Source organism: Molossus molossus, unplaced genomic scaffold (assembly GCF_014108415.1).
Source record: "Molossus molossus isolate mMolMol1 unplaced genomic scaffold, mMolMol1.p scaffold_m16_p_1, whole genome shotgun sequence".
NCBI classification, from domain to species: Eukaryota; Metazoa; Chordata; class Mammalia; order Chiroptera; family Molossidae; genus Molossus; species Molossus molossus.
Genome location: NW_023425344.1, coordinates 228,271,794 through 228,286,058, shown reverse-complemented (window position 1 = coordinate 228,286,058; position 14,265 = coordinate 228,271,794). Strand labels below are relative to the sequence as shown.

General features: G+C 46.0%; 1 protein-coding gene across 1 annotated transcript in view; it reads right to left on the bottom strand.

The window, feature by feature from the left end:
- The window catches only part of FLVCR2 (FLVCR heme transporter 2), a 55,277-nt gene that overhangs the window by 22,922 nt on the left and 18,090 nt on the right, over window positions 1-14,265 (bottom strand). The window contains exon 2 of the mRNA XM_036241558.1: window positions 1,419-1,560. Within this exon, the coding sequence (XP_036097451.1) occupies window positions 1,419-1,560 (142 nt within the window). The remainder of the gene's footprint in view (window positions 1-1,418; window positions 1,561-14,265) is intronic.

Below are 14,265 nucleotides of genomic sequence, written 5' to 3'. Positions count from 1 at the left end.
GTGAGCTACTATCTGTGCTTGATAATAAAATGCCAAAATGTACAAGTGTCCTACCTCCATGGTTTCAACTGCAAAGAACCAGGCCCTCACCTGCTACAAACACAAAAATTTGGAGCAGGGCACATTACAATTTGAAACTTCAAGTCTGGCTGAGTAAGAGGGTCCCTGACTGGACTGTTCTTTCCTGCTCTCACCCACAACTCTCTCTTCTCACCTTTCCAGGAACACCAAGTGCTCTGTCTAAGACATCCTGCCAGCTCTCAGAAGCCACCAGGCAGCCCTTTCGCAGCTTGGGCCCAGGGGAGGAAATGACACCAGGGCAACAGTTGACTGAGGTAAATGATTATAAAACTGTTTAGCTCTGGAGGTGAGGCCAGTAGGAAGGAATGAAACCTTTCACACGAGTGACTGAAACTTTCAGATATTAGGAAGAAAACTGGTTAACCTTTAGACTGGTGACTAATTGGAAATGAAAACCTTTACTCTGCTGTTTCTGAATTTATCACCCAGATTACAAAAGAGGATATAAAATTATATTATCCATCAATTGCATGGTGATGAATGGCATTTACACTTGTGGTAATCACTTTAAAGTGTATACAGATGTTGTATTAGAATACTGTACACCTAAAACTTATATATAAAAAAATTTTTTAATTATATTAACCAACTATCTCAGTGATTAAATATACCTGCATATAAAATGAACCTGCAATTATCTGAGGTTGGGATTAACTCATACAAGGCTAAATTAATGGTTATTCTTTTCTTTATTATTATTATTTTTTTTATTTTCTAGATTTTTCCATAATGAACTAATATTACTCTTACAATTTTTTAAAGAAAAGCATTAAAAATGTGGTACCCAGGTATTCTCTGGTGAAACTATGAGATTATTAGTGTTTGTGGGTTAATTCTGTTTTGTTTTGTTCCAGAAATTTAGAGTATGGCATGAGATAAATTTAGGCTTAAATCCAATCTCTGCCACTTGAATAATTTATTTAACTCCCTTAAGTCTTCCTCTTTGTTAAATGGGACTGATAATGTTACCTTTGCTCACAGGGTTGTTGAGGGTTACAGGAGATCAGGCATGAACAGTACAGTGCCTGTGCTATCATAATTACTCATGGGGTTTTCTCAAGGGGATCTGCAGCCTGACCGTTAATTCTGGTGAGGTCATATTAGGGAATGGTTTAATTACAATTTTACCTTTGCTGAGCCACTAACAAAGTGGACAAGACCAGCTAGCACTGTATTGGGGGCAACTGCTCAGACTAAGGCATTTGTAAACCATTAGAAGCCTGACCTCCAGTTTCCGTAAATGTCCACCATATTCCAGGGCCTGTGCACAAGGGCCCCACAAAACCAGCAGAACCCCCCTGCCTCCCCACACCCCAACAGTCTACTATTGAACTTACCAAAGATGACAAGGATGAACAGCAGAGTGGCAATACCTCCTATTATGTAGAACATGATGCTGATGTGGTAGGCAAGCTTATCCTTGTCTTCGATGTTGGGTACCAAAACGGGAGGGACCAAGAACCCAATCGCAATTCCAAGCTACGGAAGACAGAGACAATCAATTATAGTTACCAGTGGCCAAGAGGTGATGGCACAAATTTAAAAAGACTCCTAATAAGAATCAATACCAGTCTTTCTTAAAACATAAGTAGGGACCGTTTCCTCCTCAAGATGCCATTGAGAGCTTTTTTATTGACAGCTCAATTCACACACACCCCTGACCACCCTCGCCATCAATACCTATTGAAAAAAATTAAAGCTGGGGTTCTCGATGCAGGCTGGCTCTTCTCCAGCTGCACACTAATGAGCAATGGTTCCTATACTCCCATCTCTATGGTACAGTAAAACAATGTGAACTTGTCTTGTGTCACTTAAAATCTTAATTTCACGGAATCTGTTAACCAGGAGCTCAGAGACCAGCTGGGGGAAAGTTGGAAACTTCTACACCCTATAAGCCCAGGAACTTGCACTCAGTAAGACTCAGAAGCCTAAAGTTATTACCCCATTTACAAACATGAAAGCTTAGGTTCATTGTATAAATAACTTAGCAACTGACAAGGCATCTGTACTATAAAGTCATACTCAACTGCATGCAATTATACACAAAATATGGGCAAGCTACCTACGAACCCACACACATGCACACACACACACACACACACACACACACACACACACACCCCAACAAGTTAAAACATCTCATATCTGCCTTGAAGTTCAAATTCTAGTAACCTGCCAGATAATGTGACTTGGGTGTTTCCGAGGTCAGAAATGCCTTGATTCAGGAGTGACTAGCTGTGTCACAACTCCCAAGGCCCTCTGCCACATGTAATACCAAAGCAGAAACTGAAAACAGCCCGAGAACTCAGGTGAGCTTCAAGTTCCAAGAGTGAAGGAAGATAAGTAAGTCCATTGTCTTTAGATTCCACTTTAAGATACATGAGGTCTTAAGGTGCTTGTAGGGAGAGAAGCAATTTGCTTTCATTCCTCACTATAATGCCAATCATCAGCTGCCCATCTGCTGACCATCTTGACTGGTTTTCCAGCCTGTAAATTATAGCCACTCAGGATGGTCCCTAGTGGTTCCAGCTCTGGAATATTCACAGAAGTCAACATCTATGGGCCCAGTGTAGGGTTCTTCCAATGTCTGCCAATCTATAATCAACAAATCAAACAGATCTTTAAAGCATCTCCTATGTGAAAAGCTTTCTGCTAGATATATTGGGAGGTACCAAGAGGTATGTGGCAGAGTTCCTGCCTTCAAGGACCTTTATAATCTAGTGGGGCAGGGAGAGATTTTAAACAAAGATTAAGAGACAGCACAGCCCTGGCTGCTGTGGCTCAGTCAGCTGCAGGTTTGATCCCTGGTCAGGGCACATGCCCAGGCTGGGGATTCTCCCTCTCTCTCTCCCTCTCCCTTCCTGTCTCTAAAATCAATAAAAACATTTTTTAAAGATAACACAAATAGTTATACTTGTGTGTTGAAACTATAGAATGTTATAATTTGAAAGTTCCTCTTTTCCATGGCATACTTGTGTGCAGGAAGAATTTTTAAAACTTGCAACACCTGACTATTTAGTAAGGGGCACTGACCTCTTTTCCCTTAGACAGTCAAATTAAAAAAAAAAAAAAAGACAACATCCAACACAACAGCCGTCCAGTGTGAATGCCTTGTCTTGAGCCATACATATAAACAAATATAGGTTATATAATAAAGTTGCATCTTATTGATCATGTCACATAATAAGGTTGTGTCTGATTGGTTAGTTCCTAGTACTAGAAATCATTATATATTAGTACAGGCACCTGCTTTTTAAAAACCTGCTATTCAGAGAAATACGAGCTCACCCTCAGCCCCAGGTCAGGGCCCCTATTGCATCATTCATTTCCCCTAGGCATAGTCACCATGTCAGAGCTGGGATGTTCTCTGGGATTTCAGGGCTCCTAGGAACTGCCTCCCTGTCACTGAGGGTCAAAAATGTCCTCTTTCCCTGCAGCAGAGACCCTCACATATTTCCGATGGTCTTAGGTGACCCCAAAGGGGTCGCGACCCACAGGTTGAAAACCGCTGGCTTAAAGGCTTACTTCAAATTTGGTCTTCTAATGACCTACACCCATGTCATTTATTTTATTTTATTTTTTTCTTTATTGGTTTTAGAGAGAGAGGAAGGGAGAAGGAGAGAGAGAGAAACATTGATGAGAGAGAACATCGATGGCCACCTCCTGCATGCCCCCTGGGGATCGGGCCCACAACCTGGGCTTGTGCCCTGAACAGGAATCCAACCGGTGACCTCTTGGTGTATGGTCAACACTCAACCACTGAGCCACACCGGCCGGGTGCATGTCATTCATTTTTAAATGAACCCCTCATCTTTCCTCCTTTCCACCTCAACATTCCTCGGAGACCTCATCACTTTATTTCACACAGTGGCTCAGGGCTCAGGCCTTAAGGTCAGAACCTTTCAGTTGTGCCTGTTTCCTCATCTACGAAAGGAAGATAATACTATCTAGTTATACTATCCAGCTCACCGGGTCCTCCTGAGGACTAACTGAGCTCATGTGAATGGATTATTCAGCAGAAGGCACCACACCAGACAAGGTGCTCACCCCCCATCTACAAGCCTGGCTCTTCTACCCTGCACACTGTCACAGCCACAGGGTCAGGCAGCAGGGGAGGGGCCACTGGGGCTCATGAGACAAACCACCTCCCCTGGCTCTCTGCCTCTTCCTTCCCTGGCTCCTCCCCTCTGCTCTTTCTCAGTTCTCTCAGTCACCCTTGACTCTGCCCTCTCCCATCCACTCTGCCCCAGACCCTCCCAATCCGTCCTAGAAAGCCCACTTTGAACCTAACCCCTTCCCCTTAGGCAACTGTGATTTCTCCTCCAACGCCCTGCACAGTGTGTTCAGGTGCACGGTCCTCAGCACTTCACTGACCGCAAAGTCCCTCAAGGACCTTTAGGGAGCCGGCCCCCTCAGAGGGAGCACGGAAGTCCAACCGCTCAGCCTGCTGTCCTTGCCTCTCTTCACCTAGTTCTAAGCCACTTTTCCAGCCCCGTGTCTGCCTACTTCCTCTGTGTCCCTGGTTCCTGAGCCTGATGGGAGGATTCACAATCCCAATCTGTTCACCATCCCATCTCTGCCTTTATCTATGCAGTTTCCTTGCTGGGAAAGTCCTCCCTCAGACCGTGTCAGGGGCAGTGTTCCTTGATTATCCTAGCTAGGAAGGATCTCTCTGCCCTAAACCCCTCTGATCCTTTGGTTTTCAGCCTTTTTTCTGACATAATTGGGGAACCCCGGGGCTTACTCAATACATGGGTGTTGAATGAATGGGCTGGAGTTAACTAGCACATCAGAAAAACATCACTGCCCTTCAGATGAGCCATGAGCCCAGACCCACGGAAAGATGTGGTTTAAAATTTAAATCTAAGGCTCTCAGAGAACATTTGCTATTTGAAAAATCATGGTTGAGGGTTCTTTTAAAAATCAGAGCCACATGAAAGATAAATTGGGGTTCAATGTAGATTTCCACACACTTAAAGCCCATCAACCTGTATGAGCCAGCTTAAAGCACACAGCATGATGCCACCCCCCGCCACCCCCGTCCATAGTTATATTTACATGATGAGTGACTAGCTACCTGTGTGTATCCACACATCTCTATGGACACATCTGAAGCTAAGGTTCACAGAGTATCACAGCTGAGGGAAACTTAAGCTACATAGACAAATGTAGGAAAACATTACCCTATAAAGGGTCATTTAAGTCCAAACAGATCTTATGGGCACTAAAAATGCAGTATGTCTAATTTCCATCCCATACAAAAACATGCCCGCAGACCCCTGGGACTGTGTGGCTTGATACTGGTGTGGACAGCATGGCCACCAGCAGCAGGGGGAGCCACCACTGAAGCTCGTCTCCCAGGACCACATCCACGTGGGAGATTACATGCGACACTGAGGAAGTGACTTCAACACTCATTGCCCCATCGTGTACTGAGGTGGGCATTCAAACTCCCCAAAGATGGCCCCACTGAGGCACACATACATCACGCTCCTCCTATAGATACCTCTCCCTCGCTCTCCTTGGTGTCACTTCGATGTTTGCTTCACCTCCAGAGAATCATCTGGGCAAATGATGTATAAACAGGGGCTCCGGGGTCCCAAATGTAAGGGGTGAGGTTAGCGTGAAGGCGCTCTGCAGGAAAGCCACCTTTGGACCTGCGGAGGAAGCTCAGAGGGCGGTCCTGGGACTGTCTGTGGATGCCCCAGAAAGAAGCAAGAATGAGGTGGCTGCCAGGGCACTGAGACATTTACATCGAACAACAGTGCAATCATGGAAAACAGGCACCCAGTCACCGAGGAACACCAGGCAGCTCCTAGACAAATGCCATGTGGAATAACAACATGCATGCAAAGCCTGCTCGGAAATCCCCAATCCAAGCCTTTGGCTTTTTTTGAAAACGCCAACTCAGGATTGAGGAAGTAGCAGACCTTTGGGAACAAAAACAATTCCATTGATTTGGGGGAAAATTGCTCATGAAAGGGGTTTTACGAATTTATTTTTTTTAATATGCTTTTATTGATTTTTTTTAGAGAGAGGAAGGGAAAGAGATAGAAACATCGATGTGGGAGAGAAACATCGATCAGCTGCCTCCTGCACGCCTCCTCCTGGGGATCAAGCCTGAAACGCGGAATTGAACCAGGACCGCTCAGTCTGTGGGACATGCTCAATCCACTGAGCCACAGCAGCTGGGCAGGAGGTTACGGATTTAAAAGACGAAGCTTTGGTCTCTAAGAACTTAGGGAGCAGGGTGAGAGCTGGTCAACTCTAAACTTCCTTAGCTCTCCCTCCCCAATCACAGGGTTTGTCCTCAAAACTGTAATCATGCTGGTGGTATGATTACAGGATGTAGCAGCTACTGAAATTAGGATAGCGTGCTGCAATGACTGATTCCCACGGAAGTTAAGAATAGTAATAACTGATACATTATGCTCACCATGCCACAGGCACTATTAAGCACTATATATACACATACACTCTTTTAATCCCTGTTTTAAAATTGAGGAAACTGAAATTTAAGTAGCTTACCCAAGATCATATAGCAATAAACGATAAGGCTGAACTTCAGGCTCAGGCCATCTATACTAGAGTCTGTGCTCCTGGGCTAAATGCTCAGGTCTTGACTATTGTCCAAACTAGAAGGAAGGAAACTAATAAATAATGAGCAGTGTGCTAAATGATTTTTCACAGGTTATTTCATTTAATCCCTCACAACAACCCCCTGAAGTTGGCATCATTATCTCTGGTTTGATTTTTACAGATGAGAACACATCTGAAATTTGCCCAAGATCACCCAATTTCTAATGGCAAAACTGAGATTCGAACCCATTGCTTTCCAACTCCAAATCCTCTGAACAGGGTGAATGCCACAGAAGCCCTCAAAGACTTGACAACTCCTTCAGTCTTATATTCTGGATTCTGTAATTCAAGCACCTGCCTACACGTCTAGCTGCTGCGCATGCCATGGCGACGGGTCTTCAGCATAGCCTGTTTTCGTTTACTGCTAAGTTACTCCCTATGGGATTTCTTGTTCTTACGTAATGCTTAACTTGGGATTCTTTCCCTGAAGGGTGTTGCATCCAGAAGACAAGGTCATTGACTAACATTTCCTTGTGTGCAACCTCCCCACACCATGCCCAGCACAATGCCAAGAACACAGATGGCGTTCAAGATGTGTCTTCTGAATAAAGAGATGACACTTAGAAGCTCATACCTAACTCAAGTATTTCCAGTCTCCTCTACAGCAAACAAGTTGGGCACAGTAGCAATTTGATGTATTGCATGCATTTACCACCAAAAGAAAGCAGATGCAAAGTGGAATGACTCAGAGAAAACTTCAAATTTGGGGCTCCCCAAGACAAGACATGGAAGCCATTGGAATATAAGCTGATCAAGTTCCTCAAACCATCAACTCTCAAACCTACACTCAGTGTTTATTGAACACCTACTAAAAAGTAAAGAAGGAAGCAACAGAGGCGAGACAAAGAGCTCACATTACCAAACCTATAAGTTATCTAATGTAACTTGATCTTGACCTATAACCTTGGTGCTGGGTTTCCTCCTCATCAGTAGTGGGGGTGCAAAGTAGCTGAAGAGCAGAGGTCCCCTAGGCTGTAAACAGAGAAGATGCTATGTTTAGGGAAGGGGTCTGAGTTCTACAGAGAAATTTGTTTTTTAAATATGTTTTTATTGATTTTTTAGAAAGAGGAAGGGAGAGAGAAGAGAGAGATAGAAACATCAATGTGAGAAAGAAACATTGATCAGCTGCCTCCTGCACGCCCCCCACTGGAGATTGAGCCTGAAACCCAGGCAGGTGCCCTGACCTGGAATCGAACAAGAACCTCTCAGTCCACGGAACAACGCGCAATCCAGTTCCACACCGGCCAGGTAAAATTTCTTTTTATTAAGAATAAAAAATGGCCCTGGGCTAGTTTGGCTCAGCAGTTAGAACATCAGGTTAGAGCACTGGCCTGCGGACCAGAGAGTCCCAGGTTTGGTTCCCACTAGGGGCACGTACCTCGATTGCAGTTTGTCCCCAGCCCTGGTTGGGGTCATGTGGGTGGCAACCACTCAATGTGTCTCTGTCATGTCAATGTTTCTCTCTCTCTCTCTCTCTCCCTCCCTCTCTACCTCCAGCTCTATCTGAAGATAAATGCAAAAATGTCCTCGGGTGAAGAAAAAATAAATAAAATAAAATAAAAATTTTAAAATATGACCGGCCAAAGAGACATATGAAGAAATGCTCAACATCACTAATCATCAGAGAGATGCAAATTAAAACAACAATGAGGTATCACCTCACACCTGTCAGAATGGCCGCCATCAACAAATCATCAAACAAGTGTTGGCGAGGGTGTGGAGAAAAGGGGACTCTAATACACTGCTGGTGGGAATGCAGACTGGTGCAGCCACTATGGAAAACAATATGGTGCTACCTCAAAAAATTAAAAATTGAACTTCCATTTGACCCAGTGATCCCACTGCTGGGAATATACCCTAAGAAGCCTGAAACACCAATCAGGAAGAATATATGTACCCCCATGTTCATAGCAGCACTATTTACAATAGCTAAGATCTGGAAATAGCCCAAGTGTCCACCAGTAGACGAATGGATAAAAAAGCTGTGGTACATATACACAATGGAGTACTATGCAGCGGTAAGAAAGAAAGATCTCTTATCCTTTGAGACGACATGGAGGGACCTGGAAAGTATTATCCTAAGTGAAAGAAGCCAAGCAGAAAAAGACAAATACCACATGATCTCACTTATATACGGAATATAATGAACATAACAGTCTGAGGAATACAGTAGACCCAGACACATGGAAGTTGGGCACAGACTGACATCCCTCAGAAGAGGGGATGGGGGGTGAGGGGGGGGGAAGAGGTAAACCACAGAACTTATATGCATGTATGCATGACCAATGGACATGGACAACTAAGCCGGGGACAGGGTGAAGGGGGGTGGGGGTGGGGTGGGGGTGCCAATGGGGTAAAAAGGTAAAATATCTGTAACAAAAAAATAAATAAAAATTCATTAAAAAAATAAATAAATAAAATAAAATAAAATATGACCGGCCAGTGTGGCCCACTGGTTGAACGTCAACCCATGCACCAAGAGGTTGCCGGTTTGATTCCCAGTCAGGGCACATGCCCAGGTTGTGGGCCCGATCCCCAGTGGGGGGCATGCAGGAGGCAGCCAATCGATGTTCTCTCTCATCGATGTTTCCATCTCTCTCTCCTTCCCCCTTCCTCTCTCTCTAAAATCAATAAAGAAAAAATAAATAAAAAGGAATGCTGACAAAGAGCTTTATTTTTTAGCTGATCCTCATACTTAGGCCTACTTTTAATCATCAACTCAGGAGGCTCTTGGTACACATTCCTCCTTTTAAGGGACTGTGTTCCTCTTGAACTTGACCTCGTAGTGACAGCGGCAGAGGGTCAGTCTGGGTCTACGTGAGAGCAGATATGAAGCCTCCTCTGCTACCCTTTCACCAAGAGTGTGAGTCACTGCTGGCTTCACCACTCAAAGGTCCCTGATGACAGTGCTGGGGGACAAGGAGCCCAGGCTCACAGAACTTCCCTAATAACTCAGCTGGGAAGGAGGGAAAATGAGGGGATGTCTTTCGATCCATCAGGTCAGCCAGGGTAGCAGAGTGCAGACCCCATTTTCTCCAAGTTTTTCACATTTGAAGTAGTCAACACGCAAAGCCCTGCTCAAATGCTTTGGCATTTCCCAACTCTGTCCCAGAAGCCAGCCCGCAGAAGCCAACAGACAGATCCTACTCTCCTGTGTGTTCCTGCCCTGCTCAACTGACCACGCCCTGCCTTTTTAATACATTTTCGTTGATCTTGAGAGAGAGAGGAAGGGAGAGGGAGAGAGAGACAGAAACATTGATTGGCCGCCTCCTGCATGCCTCCTACTGGGGATGAAGCCCACAACCTGGGCATGTGCTCTGACCAGGAATTGAACTAGCACCCTCTTGGTGCATGGGATGAGGCTCAACCCACTGAGCTAAACTGGCCGAGCCATGCCCTGCATTTTGACATATGGCAGTAAAACAGCCCAAACCAGAAGCGGCATTATCTCCCTTGTCTGCGATGTCATATGCTGTCAATCATGTGGCAGTAAGTGTTTCTAATCCTCCCAAGTTTTCTTCTATGTCTAATTGGACTTCCTTGGTAACAACCTCACCTTCCCATTTTCAGAGGTGGAACTCAGACCCAAGCAGTTACTCCAGGATGGGCTCTGGGAGAGTTTTTACTTTCTGGGCTACCAGGAGCCAGAGCCAGTTCCTCTTACTTTCGGGTGTGTCTCCAGAGACAGACAGGGTGACCCCATGTCGCTTTTTCTTAAGATGACGACTTCATAAGTTACCTAATCCTGCCTTGTGTCCCAGAGAGAAATGTGGAAAGGAAAAGAAATCTAAACCTTGTAACAGGAAAACTACTAGCCACCCACAGCGAACACCACCCCAGGAAAGCAGCACCATCAGATCTGGCCCTGTAATTGAGGAAGTTACTCGGGACCCACTTACACACACACACAAAAAATCTCTCAAAGTCCTGCTCCCAAGTCACCCCTCTTCCTCCTTGTCCTGACATTCTCACCATTAGTCACTCCCTAAGTGACCGCTTTGCATGCTAATCTCTCATCCCTCAACTGAACTCAGGGGCCTTTTCTTTCGCCTTCACTGTTGCATCCTCAGAGTTTAGAATGTTGCTTGGCATAGAACAAATGCTTAATAAGTATTTGTTTAGTAATCAAAGAAAGACTATGCTACATTGTCTCAATAAAAACACCCCATAGTTCCCAAGAACTGACCGAAAAGGTAAGAGTGCTCAGCCCTATAAATGGAGGGTGTGGCTACTCACAGGCCAAAGGGATGACAGCCTGTATTCACAGACTCATTTGTCAACTACCTGCTGTCAACTGGCGAGAGGATACCATCCAGGACAAGAAGTTCAAAGAGAGACAAAGACTGGATGGTAAATCGTGCAGGAACCTTATTTTCTATAATCTGCTCTTTATTTTGATATTTTTTCCTTTGACTCAAGCTGGCCTCAACCAGCGCCCTGACTTACCCACGTCCCTCTCCCTCACTTAATCATGAAGCCATCCTCTCAGGACAGGAGGTTCTGTTCAGCATCCAGTAGTCTCAGGAACAAGGTCCTGGGTCTATTGACTATAGGGACAGAGTTTTCAATCAAACTTAAAACAATATTTTGGCCTTGGTTGTGTTTTAGCTCCGGACCCAGGAAAGCGGAGTGATCTCACAAAACAAAATTTTGTGAGGTTGGACAGAACAACTCCATGGCTAATATCAGGGCCAGATGCAATGATCAACTACCACCTACCCTAGCACCCCCAATCAGTAGAGACCACAACCCTAACTCCTTCAGTCATCACAATTACTGGTTTTCCCCCCTACATAATCCATCTCCTGGACACCATCAGGGAGCCAGGTCTGTGAGCGTTAGCTACCTGTGCTTCCGGGCATGGCGCCCTCTCTTGAATAAATCCTTCCTTTCTTGGCTGCAGACTCCTGTGTGTCTTCGTAGGCTTTGATGGGTGCAGGCAAACAGACACCTTCAGTCCGGTAACAATGGGCAGGGGCCTGTGTGGGTTATTTGCAATGGACAGAGATCTGGCCTGGGTGTGTGGGGGGGACCCCCTAAGTAAAGGTCATGGGTTTTCACGGAGGAGCATGAGAATTCAAGACTAGCCATTGCTGGGGCAGGTGATATGGCACCTACCCCAGGAAGAACTCTGGGGAGAGAAAAACACAACATCTTCACAAAGCTTGTCTGAGCCCCCACCTGTCCCCGTTTGTGACCGCAGATCACTGCCACCTGTGTGGTAAGGCCAGGACCACCAGGCCTTAGGAGAACCCTCTCACTCCTGGGCCCTATCTCCTGATGGTTAGGGGGGCGGAGTCAGTCTGTGCTCTGCCACCACCTCTACTTTCCCTACATGAAGGGTGGAGCCATCCTAGGCACATATTGAATGAATTGCTGCTTTGTGCCGACCCCTGGCGAAAGGCCCTTCTTGGCATCAAAAGAAATCAGAATGCCCTGTAGGGTTCCTAGAGCCACGGCATGGCTCGGCTCATAGGGATCAAACCAGCAGGGATGCTCTGAAACCCAGAAGCTCCGGGAGAGGCTCCCACAGCCAGAATGACCAGAGCTAATTCCGAAACAAAGAGCTGACTGTAAAGGTAGGCATGCTGAGCCCTGTAAACGGAGGGTGTGGTCCCTACTCCAAGGCTGCACTGCACCAGACAGACAGGACATGATCTGTGTATAGGGAAGCCCGTTCATTCTCTGAGTGTCGTGGGGGGCTAGAGTCTTTCCTGAAAGCTAGCATTACACAGTATTTTAGTTTTCAAGGCACCGCACAGCCAGCATATAATCTGAGCCTCCACCCAGTGAGTTACAGCAGGATGCCCGAAGCATAGATGAGGTGACAGAGCCCTAAGAGGGAATGCTGTTTTCTCCACTTCACAGCTGTTTAAACAACTTGCTGAAATCACGGAGGTTATCAGTGGTGACATAAACTTAGGGAGTTCTTTTTTTTTTTTTTTTAATTGATTTTTTTTTTTTTTTAGAGAGGAAGGGAGAGAGATAGAAACATCAATGTGAGAGAGAAACATCAACTGGGGATTGAGCCTGCAACCCGGGCATGTGCCCTGACTGGGAATCGAACCAGGACCTCTCAGTCCATGGGACGACGCTCAATCTACTGAGCCACACCGGCCGGTCTGTAGGGAGTTCTGATGTTCCCATTCCTAGCCCTGCTCTCTTCCCACAGAACCTTGCTGAGCCACAAAGCACTGAGCAGACACGTGTCCCAGGAGGCCATGGTCTGAGACTCAGGAACCACCTAGGGTCTGAGGGGACTGTGGATGAAAGGGGCCCCATAATAAACGTGATCCAAAGTAACCTCACAGGGTGATCCCATCGTAAATCCTAACAGGGCAGGTCATGGTAAATAGTCATGCCCAGACCTACAAAAGGTTTATCTTTGCCGTAAACAAGCCCTGTCCAACTCTTATCAAAGTTCTTTCTGAACAATGAGTCAGACAATCCGATAAGAGTCCCTAAACAAACCTCCAGCAGCCAGTGACCTGGGCCCTGAGAACACACAACTTCCCCCGCCCCCTGCCTCCCCCGCCCCACAGTAGCCTTCAGAGAACCAAATTTTAGCAAGGAGGACTGTCCTCACTCCCCAGATAAAGCAAGGGGTTGTTGAAATGCCTGTCTCACAGGATCAAGCTGCATTCTTCTCCACCCACATCCCCCCCTCCCACCCCCCCATGGCAATCACAGAGCATGCTCTGGAATCTTCCTTCCTTCAGCTATGAGAAAGTAATGCCCCAAAGATAAAGTGTAAAACCAGAACACTAGTTATCCATCTTTCCATCCAAATGCTCTCAGTACCCACTATTTAGACAAGAATGGCCTTTTCTAGCCTGTGTGCTAGCGGCAAGGTCTCGGGAGGGCTGATCTATATGTAGAAGGATGGGGACCTGGCCTCAACCTAGCTCACCAGCAGAGAGAGTAGCCAGGTGGGTCTGCTTAAGTCCCCAATGTATGACACGTAGGAGAAAGATCAGTCAGCACAACATTCTAGGGATAGCAGCTGAGATTAAAGAAAGATGCTGGCGCCCGGCCTGGCTCAGTGGTTGAGCATCGACCCATGCACCAAGAGGTCATCAGTTCCATTCCCGGTCAGGTCACATGCCCAGGTTGTGGGCCAAATCCCCAATGGGGGCGTGCAGGAGGTGACTAATCAATGTTCTCTCTCATTGATGTTTCTGTCTCTCTCTCCTTCTCCCTTCCTCTCTCTCTAAATTCAATAAACGGGGAAAAAAAACAAAAACCAAAATAAAATAGCTGGCCCTGGCTTGTGTGGCCTAGTTGGCTGGAGCATCGTCCCATACACTAAAAGATTATGGGTTCAATTCCCTGGGTATGGGCACATACCCAGGTTGTGGGTTTGATCCCCTGAAGGGGCGTATGTGGGAGGCAACTGATCAATGTTTCTCTCTCACATCTCTCTCTCTCCCCTGCTTCCTCTCTCAAAAAGAAAAGTAGCTGGATTCTAGATAGAAAGAATGCTTCAGTAACTGAGTTTGGCAGGTAGGGAGAACAGGGATGTGGATTCAGTAAATGTTTATGGAG